Source organism: Podarcis pityusensis, assembly GCF_964106645.2.
Source record: "Podarcis pityusensis genome assembly, chromosome: 13".
In the NCBI taxonomy this organism is placed as follows: Eukaryota; Metazoa; Chordata; class Lepidosauria; order Squamata; family Lacertidae; genus Podarcis; species Podarcis pityusensis.
In genome coordinates, this window is record NC_138038.1 from 21,556,542 (window position 1) to 21,582,282 (window position 25,741).

The 25,741-nt window shown below is 43.2% G+C and overlaps 1 protein-coding gene and 1 long non-coding RNA gene across 12 annotated transcripts in view; one reads left to right on the forward strand and one right to left on the reverse strand.

The window, feature by feature from the left end:
* Nucleotides 1–25,741, forward strand: part of SKAP1 (src kinase associated phosphoprotein 1) — a 312,733-nt gene that overhangs the window by 262,175 nt on the left and 24,817 nt on the right. For all 11 annotated transcript variants that reach the window (XM_080979453.1, XM_080979457.1, XM_080979450.1 and 8 more), the window contains one exon: nt 6,136–6,245. In XM_080979453.1, coding sequence (XP_080835579.1) covers nt 6,136–6,245 — 110 coding nt within the window. The remainder of the gene's footprint in view (nt 1–6,135; nt 6,246–25,741) is intronic.
* LOC308462165 lies at nt 20,366–25,059 on the reverse strand. Its single transcript, XR_013979034.1, has 3 exons — nt 23,480–25,059; nt 22,733–22,892; nt 20,366–21,653 (listed from the first exon to the last, which is right to left on the reverse strand). It is a non-coding gene; the product is annotated as an uncharacterized lncRNA (long non-coding RNA).

Consider the following 25,741-nt stretch of genomic DNA (forward strand, 5'->3'; position numbering starts at 1 on the left):
CATGACTTATTTTTCAGAAATCCATGCTGACTATTGGTGATCACAGCATTCCTTTCTAGGTGCTCACAGACTGTTTGCTTAATGATCTGCTCCAGAATCTTCCCTGGTATTGATGTCAGACTGACTGTGCGGTAATTATTTGGGTCCTCTCTTTTCCCCTTTTTGAAAATAGGGACAACATTTGCCCTCCTCCAGTCTGCCGGGACTTCGCCTGTTCTCCAGGAATTCTCAAAGATGACTGCCAGTGGTTCTGAGATCACATCTGCCAGTTCTTTTAATACTCTTGGATGCAATTCATCTGGCCCTGGAGACTTGAATACATCTAGACTAGCCAAGTATTTTGTACTATCTCCTTAGTTATTCTGGGCTGTGTTTCCTCTGCTGAATCATTTGATCCAAATTCTTCAGGTCGGGCATTGTTTTCTTTATCGGAGAAGACTGAGGCAAAGAAGGCTTTGAGGAGTTCAGCCCTTTCTGTGTCCCCTGTTTGCATTTCACCATCTTCTCCTCTGAGTGACCCCACTGTTTCTTTGTTCTTCCTTTTGCTACGAACATACCCATAAAAGCCTTTTTTGTTGCTTTTAACCTCTCTAGCAAGCCTGAGTTCATTCTGTGCTTTAGCTTTTCTGACTTTGTGTCTACACGTGCTGGCTATTTGTTTGAATTCCTCTTTGGTGGTTTCGCCCCCTTTTCCATTTTTTGTACACATCCTTTTTTAATCTTCACTCAGTTAAAAGTTCTTTAGATAGCCACCCTGGCTTCTTTAGGCACCTTCCATGTTTCCATCTCATTGGTATTGCCTGAAGTTGTGCTTTTACTATCTCCCTCTTAACAAACTCCCAGCCATCATGAACTCCCTTTCCTTTTAGTATTACTGTCCCTGGGATCTCACCCAGCACTTCCCTAAGTTTTATGAAGTCGGCTTTCTTAAAGTCAAGAAATTGAGTCCTAGTATGCTTGGCTGCTCCTTTCCACTGTATAGCAAACTTCAGAAGAGCATGATCACTCGTGCCTAATGATCCTTCCACTTCTACCCCACTAACCAGGTCATCAACACTGGTTAGGACCAGATCTAAAATGGCTGTTCCTCTTGTTGCTTCTCCCACTTTCTGGACAATGAAGTTGTCTGCAAGGCCAGTGAGGAATCTGTTTGACCTTATGCTCTTGGCTGAGTTTGACATCCAACAAATATCCGGGTAATTGAAGTCCCCCATTACTACTATCTCCCTTCCTTTTGCATGCTTGGCCATCTGTTCCAGGAAGGCATCATCTATGTCCTCCATTTGGCTTGGGGATCTATAGTAAACTCCCACAATGAGGTCACTGTTATTCTTCTCTCCCTTAATTTTGACCCAAATGCTCTCACTTTGGCTTTGAGGTTCTAAATCTTGGATCTCTTCACAGGTATACACATCCCTGACATATAACGCCACTCCTCCTCCTTTCTTTTCTGGTCTGTTTCTCTGAAATAGATTGTATCTCTCCATTATTACATTCCAATCGTGGGACTTATCCCACCAGGTTTCAGTGATGCCTATTATGTCATATTTAATTTGCTGTACCAAGAGCTCAAGCTCATCTTGTTTATTTCCCATGCTTTGCGCATTAGTGTACAGACATTGAAGTCCATTAATCATTCCCCCGTGACTCTTATTTAAGGATTTTTTCCTCCCACCACTAGGGCTGTGTGCTGTTTGCTCCATTTGGTCTATGACATTTGGATGATCATCTTCATCAATTGATAGACTCCTACCTTCAGGAGCACTGTCTCCCTCCCCCGCATTAGTCAGTTTAAAGCCCTCCTGATGAGGTTTCTGAGATTTTTGGCAAAAACATTCCTCCCAACCGTTGTGAGGTGCAGCCCATCGCTTGCCAGAAGTCCATCTTCAAGAAACTGCAGTCCGTGATCTAAGAATCCAAACCGTTCCTGTTTACACCATTTGCGAAGCCAGCTGTTCACTTCCACTATTTTTCCCTCTCTCCCTGGGCCACGTCGTTCAACTGGGAGGACAGATGAGATGACAATTTGTGCATTTAATTGCTTCAATTTCCTGCCCAGAGCCTCGTAGTCTCTTTTGATCTTCTGGAGGCTATTGCTTGCAGTGTCATTGGTTCCCACATGAACCAAGAGGAAGGGGTATTTGTCAGTGGGTTTTATGATTCCTTGCAGTCGTTCAGTTACATCTTGGATCTTAGCCCCGGGGAGACAGCACACTTCCCGAGACATCTTGTCAGGCCCACAGATCACTGCTTCTGTTCCCCTCAGTAGGGAATCCCCTATCACCACTACACACCTCCTCTTAGGTCTGGTCAGGGTTCTTCCGTGAGCTGTCCGTTCCAAGGTCGCCTGCACATTCCCTGAGGACTGACTTTGCTGCTCGTCTTCATATACCTGATCGACTGTAATGAGGGAGAGATGCTCTTCGTCTTCCATGCTAGGGGAGAGGACCTCATAGCAATTGTGTATTTCTAAACAATCAGAGCGAACCCTGGGCCTCCTACTTCTTTGAGTCACGTTTCTCCATATATCTGGCTCCTGTGTTGGTGAACTAGCCTCCTTCTCAGGGGAGTCCCCTGTCTCCTCCTGGGTGGAGACGGTGTGCTCTGTTGCTTCCAAGAAGAGCTCCAGCTCTCTAATTCTTTGGAGCGTAGCTACACGTTCCTCCAGTTGCTGGACTTTGTCTTCTAAGAGGGCAATCAACATGCTATTGCTGCAGGTAAAGCTGCCTGCAACCTTTGGCAAGATGGCAAACATTGCGCAGGAACCGCAGGCGACTGCAGCTGTTCCCTCACCCTCCATCTTGAGAACGTGTCGTTGGGGGTGGCTACAGCGGTCCTCCATCATAAAAAGCGTGAAGACAGGACAAATAACTCCCCCCCAAAAAACCCTAGGTCTCCCCCAACAAACGTTTGAGACTAGCTCCCTTAAATCTAAAAGATGGATCAAACTGCGCGTGCCACTAGGCGCGTGCCGCTGCCCTGCAAGCTCTGATAAGCTCCTCCCACAGCTAATCACCTGCCTCAACAGAAACCCTGCCCCCTCTGACCTTTGCACTGGGAGAGCAGCTAATCAGCCACAAAGAAACACACACACAAGAAAACCATTTTTGCTCCTTCTTCAGCTGCTGCCCTGCAAGCTCTGATGCTGTTAGACTCCACATACTATCAACCGCAGCCAATATGGTGTATAGTTAGGGATGGTGGGAGTTTGCTTTCATATTGCTTCCACACTAGCTGTTGTGTGTGCAATTGCAACCAGTAATTAAAGCCTCCTCCTTACGGAAACAGGAACTAATATAAAAGGCAATTTATTGTTAATGCCATGACCACACTAAACAGAAGACAATTTAAAAAGGAGGAGGAAGCTGTTAATTAAAGTTGCAGGAGACTTTTGCTTAATGGGCTTAAGGAATATTCATGGTGTGGCAGTTGTTGGCATGGATATGTCACACTTGGGAATGATTTGGGCAGAGATGACGCTTTAGACTGGAGACAATGCTAGGGCATCTTGCAGAGGACGTTAGGGCAAATGATTCGGGGTAGTGCTAAATGCATTTTGGGGTGCAGAGATGTGCAGACTCCTTATTCAGGCTGCTCACATAGCTCTGTGTTACGTAAGGAAGTGGGAACCAGGAATCAATGGCAGCCTCCTGGGGAAGCCTGAAATAATATGAAGCTGACTAAGACATACACAAATGTGGTGGGGGTGGGAGAAAGATTAAAATTGAAAACAAGAGGGAGAAAAACTAGTTTGACTATTGAATCTTCCCATCTATGGTTGCCTAGTGATAAGCCCCATGCTTGCTTCTCTCTTTAGATGAGACGCTCTGAGCCCTGAGCAATTTTTTAATTTTCTACATGATCTCCTTTACTCTCTTCCCTGTTTTGTGTCTTACCCCCTGCTCCCTTTTCAATATCTCACACAAAAGAAGTAGACCTACTTTTTTGCATGTACTGTTGCTAAGATTTGTGTTCTCCCTGCTCTGCCGTTACTCATTTCAACAAATTTAGGTAATCTAAAATTGACCACACTAATTTAGAGGGTTTCTTATCATGATGTCCCTTACATCCAAATAATAATGCTTTTCTGCCCTCCTCCTCGTGTGGGCCTTCTATTCTGTATCACAGCCAGGACTCCATTGGTGGCATATGGCACACCCTCAATTTTGAGCAAGAGAAAGCAACTGGGGAAGGGGGCTGGCATAAGCTCCTGAGCCACAAAAGCACAAGAGTTTAGCTGTGGAAATCCTGTCACTGAAATGGAAGGTGAAACCTCCTTGAAAAACTACCAGACTATTAATGCATGCATTTAGGCAGAGACAGGCACCTTTTCTTTTCATTAGCACCCTAATGAAAAACTCTTGAAGGCTGCATTCAAATAGTGAGTGGGAGCAGACTTGCAGACAATCACACACTTTTAATGCACACACACAAAATCTCTTCTCTCTCTCTCTCTCTCTCTCTCTCTCTCACACACACACACACGGCTATCATTTCCATCCATAATGCACAGACCATACAATAAAAGGAAAAGAACACAGGTAGCTTTAAAAGACAAAATTTCATTTGCATATCTTAATTAGCCCTCAAAGGCCATGATAAAAATTAAGCTTCTAAGACATTGTTTGGAATTAATGAGGAATGAGGCGTCTCTGATTTGAAATCAAATTTGATAAGTGGGGTAGGAGTCACTGCTGAAAAGGCCCTGTAATTCTTAGTAACTGAAGTTTCATCCTCCGTTTTCTCCATAGACATTCTTAAAAACATTTTAAAGTGTGTTATAAAAACACCTGCATCTCTCCCGACTGCAAAAAGAGCTCAGCAATCCAAGGAGAGAATGCAGACATGAACGTACAGCTGAACTACAAACTCTGCCTTATAGCTGTTCAAAGCCCCAAACTGCAAAATGCCATTGCATCCTGAAGATTACATGTGTGTAATCTCCAACATGCATGGATGATTTTTTTGCCTATCTGCAAACTGCAGACTGGAGACATTGTGCAACTGGAGTTTTTCTTGCTTCTTAAGGCAGATCTCCTTGCAGAAGAAGGGGCTATAATTGCACACCTTACAAAGCAAACTACAAAGAGGGACTTGTCCCCTGCATTGTAATGGTAATGAAGGCTCTGCCTCCTCTGCCTCTCTCCTTTCTGGTCCCTTCACCCTTTTGCCCCTGTTGAACTGTTGCCCACCTGTCAGCTGTTGAGTAAAAACAGCTGTGCAGGGGTAAAGAAAGTGTAGCTCCCCACTGAACAGCTGATGGGAAAGAAGGTACTCAGAGGGCTGGGTGAATTCTTGCCTACAGAGCCAGCCCCCCTCCCCTTTGAAATTAAGTACTCTTAATTTTCCTGAGACATTTGATTTTTGAAACCAAGTTCCTCCTGCTAATGGGTTCAGTGATAACCCTGAAAACTTGTCCATCCTCTCTTAGCATAGCAGAAATGGAATCAGTTGTTCAGAAGGAAAATATACAGTACTGTATGTGGAAACCTCTACGAAACCTGTGGATGGGCTGCAGTGCCCACCGTCACTGTGCCCACTGGCCATTCTGGCGAGGCTGATGGGAGTTGGGAGTTCACAACATCTGGAGGGCCATGGGTTCCTTATCACTGCTCTAGGTTTATTCTGGTTGCAGAATTGCAGTTATCTTGAGACAGAATTTGGTTACGGTATGAGAGAATGCTGACAGCCAGCCTGCCCAAGAGCGTTGAGTTGCAGCATTGCCTTAACCAAACCTTCCCATTGCCCCACACCACACCACCCTTATCAAATAGGAAAAGAATCAGTAAGTCAGCATGATCCAAAGGCATCTCCCCAATTTCCCCAAATGCCCTTTTGTATATTTAGGGAACCTACGATGGGCACACTCATCCATAAGCGTCCTTGCTGCTGTAGGAAGCTTGCATGCAACTGATATATACAGTCAACTTGGAGGGACTCACAAGCGCCCTCCAACCACTGCCACTAGAGGTGAACATCAGTGAACTTAAGGCCCAGGTGCAGCATTTTTGGGATAAATTACCAAAATCTAAGTTCCCTGTAAAATATTGCCAAAGGAGAAATCAAGTCTGCCTTGCAGCTATTGATCTGAATGCTATAATCTATTCTTAACACTCTCTTCTCTCTCTCTACAAGGACTCAGAAGAAAGTATGTGAATTACTATCAAGGTCTGTGGGATTGTGCTGGTGGCCATCCAGATGAGCTGTCATTCCAGCGAGGAGATTTGATATACATCCTCAGCAAGGTATGTGTAGAGACGGCTTTACCTCCACAGCCTCCAGCCAATGAGTTCTATCCCTCCAAGGAAAAGAAATCAACTTCTCTAACATAAAGGGTGCATCTCAAAGCTGTGGGGAGAGAGGTTCAGACTCACTTTCTCCACATGATCAGTCAAACTGTGATCTAACCTCATTTTAGTGTCTCTGTGATACTTCTTCAATACTTTCTTGATACCAGTAGCGTGATACCCTGCTTGCACATAATTCCACCACCCCCTTTATTAGATTTGCTAAGGCGGAAGTTATCTTGCAGCGTAAGAGATGCTGTGCTGCTATTAGTTTAATTTCTGAGTAGATGTGCACGCCAGTGCAGGAGGGGGAAAGTGCACGGCCTCTGAAAGGCTACAGGAACACACACATCTTTGCTGTGGCAGGAAGCCTTGCTGGTGTTACCAGGTCTGGTCAGGTCCCAGATCAAATGGGGCAAGGCAGTTCAAGAGTTGCAGATGCACCAATAGCTTTGAGTAAGCAACCCACACATACAGAGACTAAAAGCAAACTGAACTTCTTCCTCTAACCTGCCTCTCCCAGGCTCCACTCACTTTTGGAGAACTAGGGTCCCTAAAGTGTCAATCCTGTGGCCATCCTCATATCCTAGCCATCCTAGCTTCCTGCCTGTTGTGCTTCCTGCACCATTGGATCAGTTGGGTACTGTGGGAGGCATTGGGCCCCTCTGGCTCTGGCCCTGCAAGCTCTGCCTGGTTCTATGGGTGGTTGCCCAATGGTCCTCTGTTCAGCAGCAGGCTTAGAGCCCTGAACCTGGTCTGGCTCTTTAGGTGATGCACCTGCAGCCTCCACCTCTGTGTATGGATTGCTGTTGGACTCCAGGTTCATAACAACTTTTTATCTGTAAATCACTAAATGCTGCTCTGGTTTCGCCAGAAGCGGCTTAGTCATGCTGGCCACATGACCCGGACAAACGTCGGCTCCCTGAGTCAGTAAAGCGAGATGAGCGCCGCAACCCCAGAGTCGTTCTCGACTGGACTTAACAGTCAGGGGTCCTTTACCTTTACCTTTTTAATTAAACATTACTGAACTGAAGTTGTATGGTGTTGGGGAGTGTGTGGTGAGATTCTTTTATCTGCCATGAGGATTACAGATCAGTAAATTCATTAATGGTGTGATTGGTAGGTGTAGCAGAGATGCTGAGGAAGAAGCTTGTCTTCAAGGGTGCATTCTCAGTTCACGTAGACAAGTAGTGAATTTGCTGATATGCATGACCATCCTCTTTCAGTGTGCTAAATTCCCCCCACCCAACACAAACCCTTGACAACTTACAGAGGTTCTGTTGCAGACACAAAGGGTTTTCTTGACAGACAAGTCAATCTGGAAAGGTCCCCTGAAGCTGGAAAAATGTGAAAACCACGGATCTAAGTAATCATTCCGCCTTCTTTCTCTTCACCCTGACCTCCCAACGCCATCTCCCTCCCTAGCCCAGAGAGCTGCTTTTGGAAATTCTTCCATCCTTTTATGTTTACTTGCCTCACAGCAAAGTTTGTCTAGAAAATAGCTTGAGCATGTGTGTAATCACTCAAGAATTGCAAGGGTAATTGAGTTGCTTGGTCAGGTGTGATGTAGGGGTGAGGGGAGCAAAGGAAGGAAGGCGGGGAGAGTGTGGGGATGTGAAGTACTTTCTTTGCCACAAATGTGCAAGTGGATACATCGGCTGATTTATAAATGTGCAGTTGAATAAATTGGCATAAGCAGTGGTCCAGTGTTAGGCCAAGTGATCCAGAGACATGGGTGTAATCAAAACCAGGCAAGAATCAGGATTTAAGGGAGCAATCAGGGAAAGGGAGCAGGAGCCTAAGCAGTCTTTTCATACTAGAGATGAGTTGCTTGGAATGTAGCTAGGTTTATAGGTTCTGGTGGCATTAGATTGGTCAGTAGGGATTAGCTGATCATATGCTCAGACATGCTGGTGCTACAGGATAAATGGCATCCTCAGTCTTACATTAGATACAGAGTACTGGTGGTACAGGAGAGTAAGGCACCAGAACTTGGCTTTCTGAAGAATCCCTTCCAACTGTACGATTCTTTGATTCTAGGCCTTTGAGAAGCTCTTGTGTGCATTGCAATTAACAGGACATGGACAACAGCATGATAATGCCCTTGCACATTTCTCTTTTCTTACAATAAAGTTTGTGCAGAATAATTTCCTGGAAGTAATGCACACATTACATTTTAGTTTTATGGCAACTTCAGACATGTTTCTTTGTACCAAATCAACCAAATCTTTTCTGACATGTTTTAAAGGGAGATGCTGGCATGATAATGTAGCAGGGAACTCTAGCATTACAGAAAAGACATGCACTTTGAACTGCAAAGCACTTTGGAGCGTGACTGGTTCGGTCGCACCGGGCGCGGAGCCTTGGGGATGCCACAACTATGATTTGAAAAGCTGTGTGAGGATAGCGGATAGCAGGGTGCTGAATTTTGGTGTTGCACAGGGTGCCACTGGAATTTGAGACCCCAGAGTCCATCACTGTTTTCCATAGCTCCCAGTTTTCTGAGGGTGTTGAGTGGAGATGCTGGGTCTGATGGGCCAGCATAGAAAACGTACCACAGATAGAATATTCACATCACCTTGCGTCTTGTTATAACCTACCCTGAGGTCTTGGGAGAAAGAGTTGGACGTAAGTCTGAAAAATAAATCAACAAAATTATTAAATATTCTCACACAGGCTTTTCCATTCAAATCAGTTCAGACATTCATTTTCATCAAGCAGTGAGAAATAAAATCTTTACATAAATGGTGGGGGATTGGATCCAACTGGTGAATCATATCCTGGCCTCCTCCACCAGCCACTTTGTGGGTGGGTAGGTCATCAGGTGACACCTTCAGAGGGGCTTATTGTCCGTGCTAGTTTGCTGATTGGCACTATCATCAAACTCCACTTGCCAAGAAGTCATTGGACGTGCATTTTAAACATCCAGTTGTTCCTTCGCAGTTGTGTCTTTAACTGCTCCATATCTGATGTTATCTTGGGATGTAATTAAGCCCGCAGACCAGAGGTTCCCCATTGCTAGTTTCCCTACATCTATGAACCATCCCTAATACATATACGTAATTTAAAATAATTTTCACTACCAAATAAATGTGTTGCAAATTGTATTTGGGGACACACATTATGATAGGTTTATGTATTGTTTTCAGAACAGAACCAGCCAACACAACCAACACCATGTCCCAGCTAATGTCATGCCAACCTAGAAGAGAGTTGACTTGTTAAGTTTGAAATAGAAAAGGGATGAGGAATCAGACTTAGACTGGACAGCCCTTCAAATAGATGGCTGACCTTTGTACAGTAGAACACATGGCCATCCTAATTGAGAGGGTTTTTACTAACATTAATGTCATATACATTTACATACTTAGAACATTATATGTCAAATAATGATGATAATTCAGTTTCTTCATTTTCAAGACTATTGCTACCTCTTGGTTCTATCCAACTAGACATTATGAACATATAACAGTTTTCCAGTTTTCAGTCATCCATTCAGTTCATAGATGTTCATTCCATTGCCAGTATTTAGCTTGAATAGAGGTGGAGGAGAATTTTGTTTGGTCCACATTTTTAAGCAGACTAATCTAATTCACAACTCTTGGACTAAGGCATGATTTGGAGCATAGTTGTTCTTTGGATTTCTCACCAAATTTTGCAATACAGTTCTCATCAAACATGCCAATATACATATTTTAGGATAAAATATAAATCAAATGCATATTTAAATACACATTTTGTGATAAAATACATATTTAAATACAAACTCTGCACAGGTTTTTTATTTCAGAGATTCACAGATTAATGTAGAAATTGGACAGAAGAGGCCTATGAATGACCACATGGGATATTGACACAGACAGTAAATAGAATAATCTGCCCATACCTATTTGTGCAGTAATTAATATTTGTAATCACTTCTGTGAGTCTACCTGGGACTATCCCTTCAAAAAAATTTAGTAATATCACCACGGCAGTTCTTGGCAATTCGATATCCATTTTTTATTAACCATATGTATGCCAGAATGTTACATTTTCTAGAATATACCATTCCCGAATCCTAAAGTATTTGTTTGTTAAAGGCCTTCCACATTAATACCGCCAAAAATTAAGATATATCAAACATCTATATGTGAAGGAACATGCATGCAGTTCAATAGTGTCTGACTTATTTCCCTCCCTCCCTCCCTTTGACATGAGACTATGACCTGGTTTTAACTCCCTTCAGTGGCTCCGGTTTGGAGCTCCAGCACAACTTCTTCACGTGTAACCAATTGGTCCTGAGTGTCTTCCTTTCATAAATTATTTTGCATGACAACAGAACTCACCTATGGCCATCCAAGAAACCGAGGCTTAATAAAGCTTGATGGTGTGGGGGTGGGGATAGTTAGACAGCAAGGGAGGGGGAGCGAGAGAGGGGGAAAAGGTGTTTGAAAAGCCTGTTCACTCAGCTGCATTTTAATTTCCTTTTCAATCTTGTCCCAATTAATTTTGCAGAATTAATCTCGCCGAAGCAAGCGTGGCAGCAGTGCAGAGGCTGGCTGGCTTTCTTCTTTTTTTTTTCCTTTTAAAGCATTGCGGTCGCTGTGCCTTGAACATGAAATAGTAGCTAATATAAAAATCCATCTGGTGTTGTTTGGAATGCATGCCGTCTGCTGCTAAGGTCCTGTCTGACATTTTCGCACATCAGCCGTGGGGAGATGTGATTTTGGGGCTGGGGGGTTAGTTGGCTGAGATTCAACAGTAAGTAGGCAAAATCTATCTGATCTTGCAACTGGGGCAAGAGGAACCCACAGCATGAACCCCATACATTTTCTCTAAAATTAATTTTAATGGAAGCTGGTTTTTTTCCTCTTCAGCATTTTAGATAGTTCCACTCAGGAATGTAACCGAGGTCTCAAGTAGCACTGAAATGCAGTACTGCGTTCAGTGTTGTCAAGTGCAAACAACAGTAAACATCCTGAAATCCTGTAAAGGCTCAGAATCTGTAGGAATTTTTTTATTATTCTGTTTGCATAATGAGCTCTTTTCACCAGTGACACCCAGTGGGCTGCATCACACATAACACAACCAAAAATCCAGATTTGCCACCAAGTGAACACGTCACAGTGAGTCTCGGAGCCAAACAGTATACACAAAAGCATACACTAGTAGCCCAATGGCCACTTCTAACACGTGAAAGCCACATGGGGAGTGGGCAATTGGCCTCTTTTTCTCCATTCCAAAACATACCCCAATTGACTTTTCCTATTGAAAAGGGGCCTCTGGCCTAACTTTGCATGTAATGTGTAGTTTGGTCTTCATCACATTTATAAATTTACATTTTAAAATGTTTACAAACACTTTAGGTGTGACCAGAAGCAGCTGACCAGGTGGAATGGAACTGCAACACTAGCTTCTGTGCAGGTGTGTTACTTACCAGGAGGGGGAGGGTAAAGTACTGGGGAGGTCAGCATGGTGCAAACTCTCTGACAGGAGTGCCAGATTTACTTCACTGGTGTGTTTGCACCACATCGACCTCCCTTCTATCTCAGCCCTCTTTGTCTCCCTCCCAGTAAGCAAGAGCTGTTCACCTGCCAGATAGTTTTTACTCCGCATGACAAGCCACTTCTGGGTGTGACCTAAAAACAATGTGTATACAAAGCAGTATTAAAAGTCTATAGTGCAAGTCTGATTTTTATTTTTATTTTTTTTGATAGGGGAATTCTCAAGTTTTTATTTTGGCTATAAAATTGTGATTAAAGTCTGCTAACTGGACTAAAATCAGTATGCCAAATGAAGGATTTTTGTGAGAATAAAATGGTGTAAAAGATAGTATAAATTGAATTTAGCAAAGAGTTACCTCACATTTTTTATTTGAAATAGATCATCAGAATAATAAATCAGCAGATTATTTAGAGGGTTTTTTTAAATATCCTCAAAGGCAGTTTTTTAAAACATTTGATTCGATTCAAATATTCAAATTCTGAAAGTTTGTCAAATTTTATTTTGTTTCATCTGTTTGGAATGTGCCATTTTGCCAATATTATTAAGGAAAGTGAGAAAGCAAAATACTTATTATTTCCAGGGCATGTTCTGGTCCCTTAATTTTTCCTTTGATCTACAGATACGGGGATTTAAGCATCACTTGTAAATGTGCCCTAGACTTTGGTGGTTTTTCAGTCTCAAGTTTTTGTCTTCACTAGAGCCAGAAATAGTTTCTAAATATTGTGTTGGAATTCAAGTTGTGGGAATGAAAACTGAGCTTCTGCAGTTCCAACATTTAAATCTTGATAACTCAAGAGAGTGGTATGAATCAGGATGTGTTGATTCATGGCTCAGAGACATCCATATTGGGCTATTCACAAGACTAGTTCAACAACTGTAAATCCATTCATGTTGATTTCAACCTAGGGAAAAGAATTATGTGAACTAGCCCTCAGAGTCATGTAAGAGAAAAGTGGGGGGCGGGGGGGGGAGCATTCAAACTGCCCCAGAGCTTCTACCAGCATGGCAGTATTAAACTGTTCAGCAGAGTGAAATACAAGAACCTTTACTTGAAAGCTGAATAGTCTTAACACTGAGACAATCCATTGTTTTGTGAAGTTACAAGTGCTGAGGCTTAAGCCTTTATGGAAGTCAGATGCTTGGGTGGGGTTGCTCAGGGCAACAGCATCCTTTGCATTTTTGGATGCACATGTAAGATGTTTTCTGAGTTCACATAAAAACATGAATGTGACATACCTGAGCCCTTGCATTAAACTATGCAACAAATATAAATATGAGGGATTAAGGAGAGAAAGAGAACACTGGAAATCCTAGCAATTACCATATTTTTCGCTCTATAAGATGCACTTTTCCCCTCCTAAAAAGTAAGGGGAAATGTGTGTGTGTCTTATAGAGCGAATGCAGGTGGGAGGCTTTGCTCAGCGCTCCCTTTAAAGAGCCTTGTGGAGCATGTGTGCGGCTCTTGGGGGCTTTTCTCCGAGGACGGAGAAGGGCTGCTCTTCTCCCTCCTCGGGGAAAAGCCCCCAAGAGCCACACATATACTCCGCACGCTCTTTAAAGGGAGTGCGGCTCTTGGGGGAGCCTTAGCCGCGCGCAGCCTCTCCCAGGCAGGGGAATGAAGGCTCCCCCTGCCTAGGAGAGGCTGCGCACAGCTAAGCCAGAAGCCAGGACAGCCAGCGGGATCGCTGCGCAGCGATCCAGCTTGCTGTCCTGGCTTCTGGGATTCAGAATATTTTTGTTCTTGTTTTCCTCTTCCAAAAACTAGGTGCATCTTATTGTCTGGTGCGTCTTATAGAGTGGTTAGTTGTAATGAACTGGAGTAGAGAGTGGCATCTTAAAACAGTTTGGGGCTGACAAACTTAAGATGTGAGACTGTCTTCTACTGCTATGTCCTGTTTCTGTGTTAAGTTGGATTGTACAGTGGCACCTCTGGTTACGTCCGCTTCATGTTACGTTCTTTCAGGTTACGTCCCGCGGTGACCCGGAAGTACCGGAAAGGGTTACTTCCAGGTTTCGTTGCCCGCGCATGCACAGACGTGCAAAATGATGTCACTCGCATGTGCAGAAGTGGCAAATTGCAACCTGTACGTGTGCAGACGCGCCGCTGCAGGTTGCGCTCTTTTCATGTTGCAAACAGGCCTCCCGGAACGGATCCCATTCGCAACCAGAGGTGCCATTGTACTAAAATCTAACTATCATCAGAACATCAGATTGGATAGAAACCCGTTTGATTTCTCTTTCACTTTTGGTCTGGCAACAACCAAGGAGCCTTATAATGTCCTGCTAAAAATGATCATTCTTTTCACGATACTTTGAAACTCCTTCCACTAGGGAATGAGCACATTCCCAAAAGCAGTACAGTGGTGCCTCGCAAGACGAAAAGAATCCGTTCCGCGAGTCTCTTCGTCTTGCGGGTTTTTTCGTCTTGTGAAGCAAGCCCATTGGTTTAGCGGATTAGTGCTACAGTACTGTATTAGCAGCTTAGCGGGCTTAGTGGATCAGCTGATAAGCGGCTTAACGATAAGCTGTTAAGCGGCTTAAAGATCAGCTGATAAGCGGCTTAGCATCAGCTGTTAAGCGGCTTAAAGATCAGCTGATAAGCGGCTTAGCATCAGCTGTTAAGCGGCTTAAAGATCAGCTGATAAACGGCTTAGCCATCAGCTGATAAGTGGTTTAGCGGCTTGGGGAAAAGGGGGGGAAAGGAAAAAAACCCCGCAGGAACTCGCAAGACATTTTCGTCTTGCGAAGCAAGCACATAGGAAATTCGTTTTGCGAAGCACCTCCAAAACGGAAAACCCTTTCGTCTAGCGGGTTTTCCGTCTTGCGAGGCATTCGTCTTGCGGGGCACCACTGTATAGATAAATATATGCATATATGACCTTTCCATTTGGGCTTGCTGTTAGAGACCCATCAGGCTAGAATCATAGAACTGTAGCGTTGGGGGACTAGGGACCCTGAGAGTCATCTATTCCAACCCCCTGCAATCTGCAGCTGTCCCGTATTGGGATCACACCCACAACCTTGGTGTTATTAGCACCACGCTCTAACCAACTAAGCTCAGTTTTAATACTTGTTATATTTCAGTTCTTTAGTTAGATTTTAGGAGGCTTTGGCCTTTAAAAAGGTGGAACAAGGCAAAATTACATACTGTAGGCAGTGGCGGAGCTTCATGCTCTGGCACCGGGGGGCGGAGAGCAGGCAGGGGCGGGGCTGGCGCGTGTCCCGGGGGCGTGGTGTGCCGCCCGTAGGGGTGTGGCGCCCAGCGCGGCAGGGGGGGCAGCTGCGATGGCACCCCGCCAGGATCGTGCTGCCAGGGGAGGTGCGCTCCCCCCGCACGCCTCTTCCTCCGCCAGTGACTGTAGGGAGGGAACTCCAAGGACAAATGGCCATGAACATGTATTGGAGCACACATTTTGCACCTCTAGAGGCCCAACTTCAGTTTCTGGCATTGTTGGACTGGGGAAAGCCTCTGTCCTGGTACATTGGTGGATCACTAAAAGACTTAAGGCACAGACCCACAGCACAAATTTGTATAAAAATTGCATGCACTAATTTACAGTTGCAGATTATAGACTGACTTTCAGAGGGAAATCTGCTCCGTAAGCAAAGTTTTTTTGTTGTTTGTTTTTTTGTTTTTTTACATTTAAAGGAAGGGGCAGAATTTCTACATACTTTCAAGTGGGTCTTTGCTAGAAACCTGAATCATTAAAAATGAATAAATGAAAACAGGAATTTCCAGGATGCTGAATTCAGCACCCGCAACCAAATTTCACACCTGTTTTATTCTGCCACACACACACAGGCATTGCTAGGTTATTAAAGGGTTCAGAGCATAAATGCATAGAGTGCCCCTGGGCAAATTAAGAAGGTAGATATGTAGCTGAGGTCTCACCTGCCCTGCATTTTGCATCATACCCACCCACCCTATAAGCAAAGGCTCTGACCATATTAAGACTCCACCTAAGCAAAGTTTCAAAAACTAAGGTTTTTTAAAAGGGGGCGGTGGGCTTGGCATGAAAGACGCAGGGTCCACATGGGCTACCTCCTAACAATACCCCTGGCCAGACATAGGTAAGCCTACCATTGTGCTTGCTTTCCCTGTCTACACTAGATAAAACATTGTCTATTAAATCTTCTAACATCTGCTAACTCACCCCTCTTGTCTGTGTGAGATGAAAGGTGGGTTTCTCATTTGTGCATAACCAGCATGTCTCAAAAATTCCAGCCTTGATCTTTCAACTTCTGGCACTACTGCCTGGCACAGCCTCCAGGATCCCTGGCTTACATTGCCAGCCGCAGGATAGGTGTAGCCTGCAGGTGTTTGACTGGCGCCATGAGGTCTGTGACAGGATGTCATGTGCTTTGTAAGCTTCAAACCTTTAAAAAAAAAAAAAAGTGGTTCATCTTTTTTACTGCTGTGGCTCCGGCATTAAAACCTAGGCAATCTTCTTGAACACAGCAAAGCTGGAGAATTTGAGCTAGAAACACACCTCTGGCACAACTGATAAAGCTGTTCTGGAGCTCCTCGCTAGCACCATTAACAGAGCAGTCAGTGGTTACGCTCAGCAACCTTAGCCGACTTGCAGCCTCAGGTGCTTTTAAACGACACTCAGGGCTTCTAGCAAACCTTACTAGTGTTAGCGGTCCGGCTTGGCACTAGTGTTGCCAGATGTCCCTAATTTTTTAAAAATAACTTCCCCTTAACATTTAGCACCAGCTAAATGGTGCTGTACAGAGCACCAGTGTGACACTGTCTCTGCCCCCAGAGGGCTTGCATTCTACAAAACTCCCACACTCCTATGGAAGAACTGCTGGATATGTTACTTTTATGTGTTCGTTTCCATAGAACCATGTGTATGTGTGCGAAAAGTGCTTTGGTGTGATTTAAATATCAGAGCCTCATAACAAGGATTCTGAATGAGATGGAGAACCCATCTACCCAACCATCACCAGCATTATCCATATGAAAGTTGTGAGCCAGACAACAATGGCTTACCTGAAGCCATCTGAGGAGCCTCACAAATAAGAGACTAACTAAATATTCCATGCAAATGAGTACAGTCAAACCCCAACAACATGTGTGGAATAGATTTCTGTTATGAGTTTTGCCCATACTCAGAATTGTGTGATTTTTTATCCCCAGCTCAGATTAGCTGATGATTTTAGAGGCTATATTTTGAACTGTCTATGTTGTGTGCTTGGCTCACTCGCTTGAGTCATCCAGAGCTTTCTGATCTGCATATGCCTTTTAGTGTGGCAGGCTAATTGTTCATTTGCTTTAATTGTGGCATGATGTGAACCACCCAGTGATCTATGGGTAAACAGTTGTATACTACTACTACTACTACTACTACTACTACTACTACTACAGGTAATAATAATAATGTGTCCTGGGTTTTGCTGGGTGACTTGTGGCAGGAATAGGGACTAAAGTATGGGGAATGTTGCTTTTTGGCAAGCAGATGGCCTTGATCTTCAGCTCTCTTCACTTCCTATGATTCAGTTAAGAACACACTGAATGGCCATTGATTGAGACTCTATGGCTCCAAACGCCACTCATTTTTTAAGTCCTAGGATCTTTACCTTGACCCACCTAACACTTTAAGAATGCAGTCATCAGCTTCCATAAGCATCCTGATTAAGCAAACACAATCTATATTTTCTCCAAATGTTGTTTCATGGGAGACAGACTGCAAGACTACACAGAACTACATGCCTTTTTCTTCTGGGATTCCTCTGCATCCCAAATTTCTATCTGTAACATTCGTTCTCAGTGAGTGCAGCAATATGTGTGCAATCCTCTGCAGGTCCAGCAATATTATTTGGGATCAGATCAGTCAGCCAGAGCACTGTTATGCTTTTGCTTCTTTGGTAGTCCTTTCCTCAACTATTTGTTTCTAGAATAATGTTACAAAAAAACCACTGTTCAGTGACTATAGAGCATCTCTCCCCTCCCCTCCCCCAACTTAGCGTAGGTTATATGCATTCTATGGTTGGATGATGATTTTAATATACCAAGATTTCCTTTTCATTGTGAATGACAAGCAACCAAATAAATAAATAAATAAATTCCAGCATTGCTAATTCTCTCTGTTGCTTTAAGCGTCATTTTATTTCCGCAGACCCTTGAGTGAAAGGAGGAGGCTGGTGACATCTAGTGGTATTTCTGAGGGAGTGCAAGGAGGGGAGAAGTATGGCGTTAGAGCTGGAAGACGGGGGGGGGGGGGCGTAAGAACAGTCAGATGACGCTGTGATGAACCTTGATTTCAACTAAGACCATTTTTGCAAGTAGCTCTTAAACCCACATATCATCCCCTCCCCCCCCCAGCATCTTGCCATTCTTAACAAGCTGCATTGCAATGACGAAAGACGTAGTCGTGGCTGGGAGGGGGGTATTTGTGCTTCCATTAATAACCCCCACGGGGACAGGAGACTATAGAATCGGAAAAGGCCTGGGAATAGAATCTGAGGTCAGCCAGAAGGCAACGGTCATGCACCGGTCAAATTCAGGCTTAAGGCTATTTCCCCACCTCATATCCCCACTTTGAAAAGCTTCCCCTAACACAACCCCCCTCCATCTCCACCCTCAGACAAGAAGCAGCCATCCAGAAACAAACCCCAGGACAATTTATTCCTCCCATGTAATTTTCTATACATCGTTCTGCAAAAAGACAGAAAGGTTACAGGGCAGGGTGGGGTGGGAGCTGGAGGTGGAATCATGTGATTCTACAACTCAAATAATCTATCGCTGCCCAATAGCTGTGCCATTCTAAAATTACTCTGGTTATAATCATATAAACGCCAGGTGTTTTTAACTCCTCTCTCTCCCATCCTAAATGCTACCTTGCCTATGGCAGGTTGTGTGATGGCGAGTTGGGTGCTCTTCTAAAATACATGAACTCCTTTCCGAACTTGCAATTGCCCATCATTTCCCCTTTCCAAATTCTCAGGCTGTCCCACTGTCTGCGAAAACAGTCTCTGTTGTTTACATCGTATCCACACACTCTTTTTGATGTGAACTGTGATCTCCCCTGTCACCCATAAGTGTATACTGAAGGAAGCGATGGGTGGAAAATCCTTTTTTTAAATCACTGTTACTCCCTTGACTGTGAATATGTCAGGTTGTTTAAAAGGTGTCAAGTCACACAGAGCTTCTGCACTTTAATCCATAGGTAATGTTAACATCTCTCATTCTCAACTGCTTTGGAGTATACAACTGACAGGCATTCATAGTGTGAGCAAAGGAGGTTCAGTTACACACACACACACACACACGTCCGCTTTTATACTCTGTGTTAATCAGTGTGGAAGAACTACCACCACCTGGTTCTGTAACTCAACAACTAATGCAGTTTGGAATCCCCACTATACCCATAAGCAGTCATTGAATGGCTGGAGGGTAGGGAATCCACCCTCAGGACCCTGTTTGTGACTTGAATGCTGCTAAATTTAATCTGCATTCAATTATCTTGGAATATGGCCGAATCATGAGGCAGCCAGGTAGCAGGTTTGGGTTGCCATTAAGAGTGGCAGAGTTGGAGATGGACAGATCTGACCTACTGGGAAGTTCTGCTGCTCAAGCCCCGCTAAAATGCGTAGGAGCTGTGCTTCACAGTCCTTCACTTCAACGATGCTTGCATAGGGAATCTTCCTAGTGGATTATTCACCGGGTTAATTGTTGGGAAAGAAGTGCCATTTGGATTTTCTATCTTGATCCAATCCTGTTTTCATCTTCCTAAATGGAAAAGCTGAGCTGGAATTTAGGATTCGAATTCAGCAAAGTAACCTGTGCGACATTGTTCAAGTTTTGCTCTTGTCTTCAGTGTGGAAAAATAGAATTGTCATTCCATAGCTGATCTCACCTGGATAAGACTGTGCCCATTATCTTGACAGGTATCATTAAGGCTAGCTTGCATTCCTCTCTATCTTCCACGTGGACATTTCCACATAGGCATGTTTTCTGGGTGTTGAGCTGCTTGTTATTTTTAGAAGCATAATTTGATTTAAAGAGACATCCTGTATTCCAGAATATTACAGTCCCTTATATGATATAATAAACGGCCTTTATACGAGTTCCAAATTTTATTTTTCTTTTGGTCTGGAAACGCGAATGATCCAATACGCAAAAAGAACTAGGCAGACATGTGCAGGATTTTCCGGAGTGTTGTGTGTAATATTTTTATATAATATATGTGTGCTCGTGTTTGCATGTGTGCCGTTCCCTCACCCCGTTTATTCTGTGCTGAAATTTATCATGGATGCTGTTAAAGTCTTCGTTCTTTGACAGAGGTAATAATAAATACACTGCTAAAGACAGTAGTTTAATTCCTTATACCTTCCAATCCGGCACAGAATAAACTCCATTCATCGCCGAGTAATTTTTTACCACATAAATCTTTAAAACGAACCGTTGTAGGCTGTTGAGGCTGAAATATTGCAAATTTATTAGTTATGCCCGTGTCATAGTGGATTCGGTGCGTTTCCATTCGAATATATTATCGGGGAAATTTGTGTCTTTAAATGCGACGTTCCTTCCATTTTCCAAAGGCAGGTTTATAACAAGCAGCTCTTGGTGAAAACCAACTCTGCCTTTATTAGACAAAGATTTAGTTCTAAACACTTTGCTAATCTGCCCACGTTGGTGATGGGGAGAAAGGGGGCGATGCTTCAATGTGGCACCCTATTTAAAATTGGCAGAGGAAAGCTTTTCCTCTTAACATTACTAATTATTGAAGGATGCTGGTTATTTCTTAGGAAGATGAAAGGAGGCAAACATTTCTGTTTAGGTTGCAGAGTTCAAAAATAGGAACCGCAAAAGGTTCTGTCAGCACAATATTTAGCTCGAACAACATCACAACTTCTTCCTTCCTTCCGACTTCGCAATGATTTGGAGAAAAGGAATTTTTGTAAATCCAATTATTGTCCGTAAAAAAGAAAAGAAAAAAAGAACCCATCAAATTCTTTAGAACTTCCTTTACTGTGCCAGAGCTTGGTGAGAAGGCAACTACACATTTGCAAAAAACTTGTTAGGCTTTAAAAATTTTATTTTTATTTTTTATCTCCTGGAGCTTCGGAATATAAATATGCATTGTCATTTAATTTGGCTGTGATAAAGAATTAAAAAAAAGAAAGAAAAAACAACAGTGGAAATCTCTCAGTTCGTTTAGAGAGCAGGAGATAATTATAAAACCATTTCCCAATCCGTGCGAGACGTGAGTAACATTTAAAAACCCGATTGATGTTGGTAACATTTAAAGTGGTTGGTGCCACGAAATGTCACATACAGTCTGGCTTTTCATTAGAGGAGAAGCAGATAGATTGATGGGATCGGGGCTTACATTTCTGGGAATAAAATAAGTTTGCTTTAGCCCCATAACTCCTTTCAAGTTTACTGATGTGGTCAAAGGGGGGGGGGCTGGAAGGGGCAGCAGAGACTGGGGAAAGTGCTCTTGCTTCATTTGTGGAGATCAAAAATGAAATGGTATGAACTTCCAGAGCCTGCTATTGTACCAGAGTACTAACGAATCAACAGTTTTGGTTTTTTTATTAAAAAAAATTAAATTAAATTAAAAGCAGGCTATTAAATGCTACACAAAAGAGGCAAAATCCCACAGCCATGAGAACTATCATTCATAAGGAGCCGGGTTTGAAAGATAAGAGTCACACACACAATTAATATTCGAGCATTTCCCATCAAAGGAATTCTTTCTGCTATCAGAGAAACCTCAGAAGAGGGAGTGCTATAGACTTGTGTAACGGTGGCCCATCTTTTTCTTTTCTTCCTTTCTTTGCCTTTTCTTTTTTCTTTTTCTTTTTCCACGCCTGCTCCATCTGTAAATGAACAAGCATCTTGATTTTATGGCTCTTTTCTTTGTTAAACTGAGAAATGGAGGGTGAGGAGCAAAAAGAAAAAGAAAGAAAGACATGAGCAGACAAAACAAAACAAAAAAAGACCCCAAAAGATGATGATATTGAAAGCCTAAGTAACACTTTAATTCCACATTCATTTACGCTTTAGCGATGAAGTTGTCACAAGCCATAATGCAGTATTTAATTAAAGTAGCGTGAACGGATCTAGATATGTCCTGCGGTTGCTATCTCCAAATTATAGCTTATGCCGTCCCGGTTGTATTTATGAAACGGCAGTTTCGAAGGTGCAGCTGAGCTGATACAGAAAGTAAACATTTAAACCATAGCTGTCAAAAAGAAAAGAAAAGGTGATGCTTTTCTTTTCTTTTCCCCTTGCTCTGTTTCCTCCCTCCACTCCCCAAATTCTCCTTCAGTTCTCCCTTGTGCAGCAGAAGCATCTTGATTTTCACAAGGGAGAAGCTGTGGGGAATTTCTCTTTCCTTCATTTGACCTACAGAATCCTGGGAAATGGGGTAATACTACTACCCGTTCTTGCCGTGGAAAGTTTTGTCACACACCTAAGCGTAAGAAAATAGCATCTCAGGGTACCTCCAAATGACAGGATCTCATGCACAGCTGAACAGGCAGGAAATGCCCTAGAGAAAGGCAAATAACGTCCTCCCAGAGACGCACCTTCCCCTGCACTCATCATGGTGAACCAGCCATGTGAATGGCACTGTCCCCGTGGTCCCCATCAGACGTGTGGACTGGTGGGGACAAGCACCAGTGGAAGCATCCCACATGTCTGAGCCTCAGGGATCAAAAGCACTGAGTCGCTGCACCTGCTCCCCAAAATTAGGACCATCTGGATTTCTCTAAGGCTCTATTTGTAGCTGAATGAGAGAAAAGCAGGCTTCTTAGAGCTGTTTCTTACTGTACCCAAGTGCAGGTGTCTCTGCTCAAACTTCCTGTTGCCAGAAAAAACCCCAAACCCACCCCACCTACATTTTGGCCTGCAAGGTTCAGGTCATTTCCAATAGAACATCTGTAGAGGAATACTTGTGGTAGAAGTCACTAGAGCAATATGGAGAAATCTGTATGAGGCTCACCAGAAAGGTTCAGTGAGGGAGATACTCAGATTTTGACATTGATGCCTTCTCTAGGGTGTTGGAGATGGGATAGATGGCTTTGCCCTGGGCTGGGGTTGCAAACTGTCAGGGCAGTGAACCTCACCACTCTTGTGTTCTTCTGCAGGATACTCAACAACACCTGGGAAAAGTCAAGGGCTCACTAAGATATAAACATGCCCCCTACCGTACAAGAACTTGTGCTAAAAACAGGGGCATGATGAGCAACTATTTCCATAATGGGGAATCTCAAATGTAAGATCACATGTGGTTCCTAGAATCATAGAATCATAGAATCATAGAGTTGGAAGAGACCACAAGGGCCATCGAGTCCAACCCCCTGCTAAGCAGGAAACACCATCAGGTTCCTGTCCCCTGTTACATCATTGCCACTATTTTTGTCTTTCTTTTTTTGTCCTTGGGGGATGCTTTGTTGAATTGTGTTATTATGAGTTGGTAGATTTGTCCTTCTTCACAATTCAACTTCTCACCCATTTCTCTGGAATTAAATCTCTGAAGGTATGGGGGTGGAGCATACACATCTTTGCTTCTGGTGCACATGCATGAATGTGAAGCCACGGTGCAGTGCACATCTTGCTATATCACACTCGCCGCAGCAGCTGCCGTGTGGTTTGAGCTACTGATAACCTGTTGTAGGGCAATTCTGTTTTTTCAGGGTGCTTCCACACTAGCTACTTGCTATGGAATAGCTATGCTCCGTTCACTCACTTTGTCTGGGGTGTCAGTATAATGTCAGCGTCCAGTTGTTGTTCTCTTCTATTTTCGCCATGCTGCTTCTTTCTGCAGATTGCAGAAAAATTGACTTGAAAAGAAAAAGAATGCAACAGTAACGCAGTCTCCAGGTGTAGATCGCCTTAGCGCTTACTCTTCCATCTTTTCAAGAGGTGCTGTTTTAACGTGTGCAGTGACATGCTGAGTGGGAGAGCCTACTGCCACACATCAATTTCTGTACAATTTAGCTATTATCTTTTCTGGCAGCACCATTTTATCAGCATGTGTTTGGTTTCTTTAACTGAGCTCTTAAATTGCAATAAAATGCCTTTTTGCCTACATATAAATAAATAACCAAACGCTGAAATATTTGTACAATAGCGCTTAAATAAAAAGGGGGGTTTAGCACAATTAAAATTTTGCTGTGGAAAATCTCACACTATCTATCCTGGTCTTTTCAGTTGCTGTTATTTTACCAATGTGGTCTCTGTTCCCCCATTCTTACAATTTAGCCTAAACACTTTCAAGTATTTTAAACAAGTTATTGATTTTTAAATTTTATTTCAAAGTCCTTTAGAGCAAATTAAAAACAATAGGGGGAAAATTATTAATGAAATTACATGCTCAGATGAATGGCTTCTTTTCTGCCCCAGTTGTTATCCACTAGTGTGGATGGAAGATAGTGTGATGGATGCACACAAAAGGGCTACTCTCACCCCACAAGTGTGGAAAGTCCACTGCAATTCTACAGTGAAAAAGCAGTGATTGGGTAGTGATAGAGGCTGCCAATCTGGAAGCACCTTTTTGCTTCTTAGCCTTCTTAACCTAAACAACAGGCATCATGCTGGCTTTTGAAATGGTGGACAGCAGGCTATTGCTGAGTAATTGAATGCAGTGTAACAATGGCAGAAAAGAGCATTAATGTGTAATAATAAGCAGGGAAAGGAGAACATGGGCAATAACTATTGGTATGAAAATCGGGCTGATACAAGCATATAAAATAGAAAATATTGAAGGATATGGGGCCATGGCTCTTCCTTCTCCTCCCCCCTACCAGCTCTAATACCTTTATTACTACTTGTCTTGGTGGGAGAGCCCAGGTTCCCCCCACCAACTTACTACAGAGTAAATATCAATTCACACTGTTTTCTATATAGTGGCTACCACAAGCTAAGTTCCATACGAGTTCGGTATGGTATCTGCATTCATTGATAATGCAGATTGCATCTTGCCATGTTGATATTCAGGTATTCAGGTATTCAGAATGTTGACATTCAGATATTCAGGAACAAACACAGAAATAACTTAGAATCCTACTCCGTGGTGACTTTAACCACATTGTGAGAAGGAAGACAGTCACCTCCAACCTTGCTGTTAAAAGCCCAGCATTATCCCAGCTCGCTTTTCCAGAATTCTCACACCCTGACTGGATTATGGTGATATCAGTGCATGGTAATTTCTCCATAGCTGGAGCTGTAGATGCAACAGAATGAAGATTGTTGAGATCTGAACTGAAAGAATGGACTGTACCATTTCAGGCTTCATGGGGGGAAATCTGAATGCTCCCCTATGTAAAACAAAAACTACAAAATACCTCCAAACAATGTCTCTGATATGCTAGTTTTCTACTTGTGGCATTGTTTTTAATGTGCTGAAACATTTGAAAAAAGGCAGAAGGCTTGCAACTTAGTGGTAGAGCATGTGTTTTGCATTCAGAAGGTCCCTGCTTCAACCTCCAGCATCTCTGAGTAGGGCTAAAAGAGTCCTCTGTCTAAAACCCTGGAAAGGATGGCTTAGTGTAAGGCAGCTTCCTATTTCCTACATCTTTATATTCCAGGACTTAACCACCTCAGGCTTCTGTATGTGTATTTATTTTTATTTGTTGGTATATTTTTATACCATTTTTCAAACAGATCTTCTTCAAAAGCAGCTCACATCTACCAAAAAGATGAGACAAAGGCCCTTCCCTCAAGGCTTACAAACTAAATGAGTAAATTCAGTCGGGCCCACATAGCAAGCTTTTAGATGACTATTGCCTGAATCCATCGCCCACATGTCACAGCTGAAACTTCTTCTCAGATATTTTCCAGATTGTTACAGGTTGCAATATTCACAGCAGTAGGAATAGGGAAGTGTGGAAGAGTACTGGCAAAACATTATGAAGTTCCAGAAGAGAAGCGTTCTTTTGCATTCGTTCTGAACGTTTTCACCTTCGAGAGTTTGAGCCTTTTGAGCAGCATTTGTCAGAGGTGATGATTA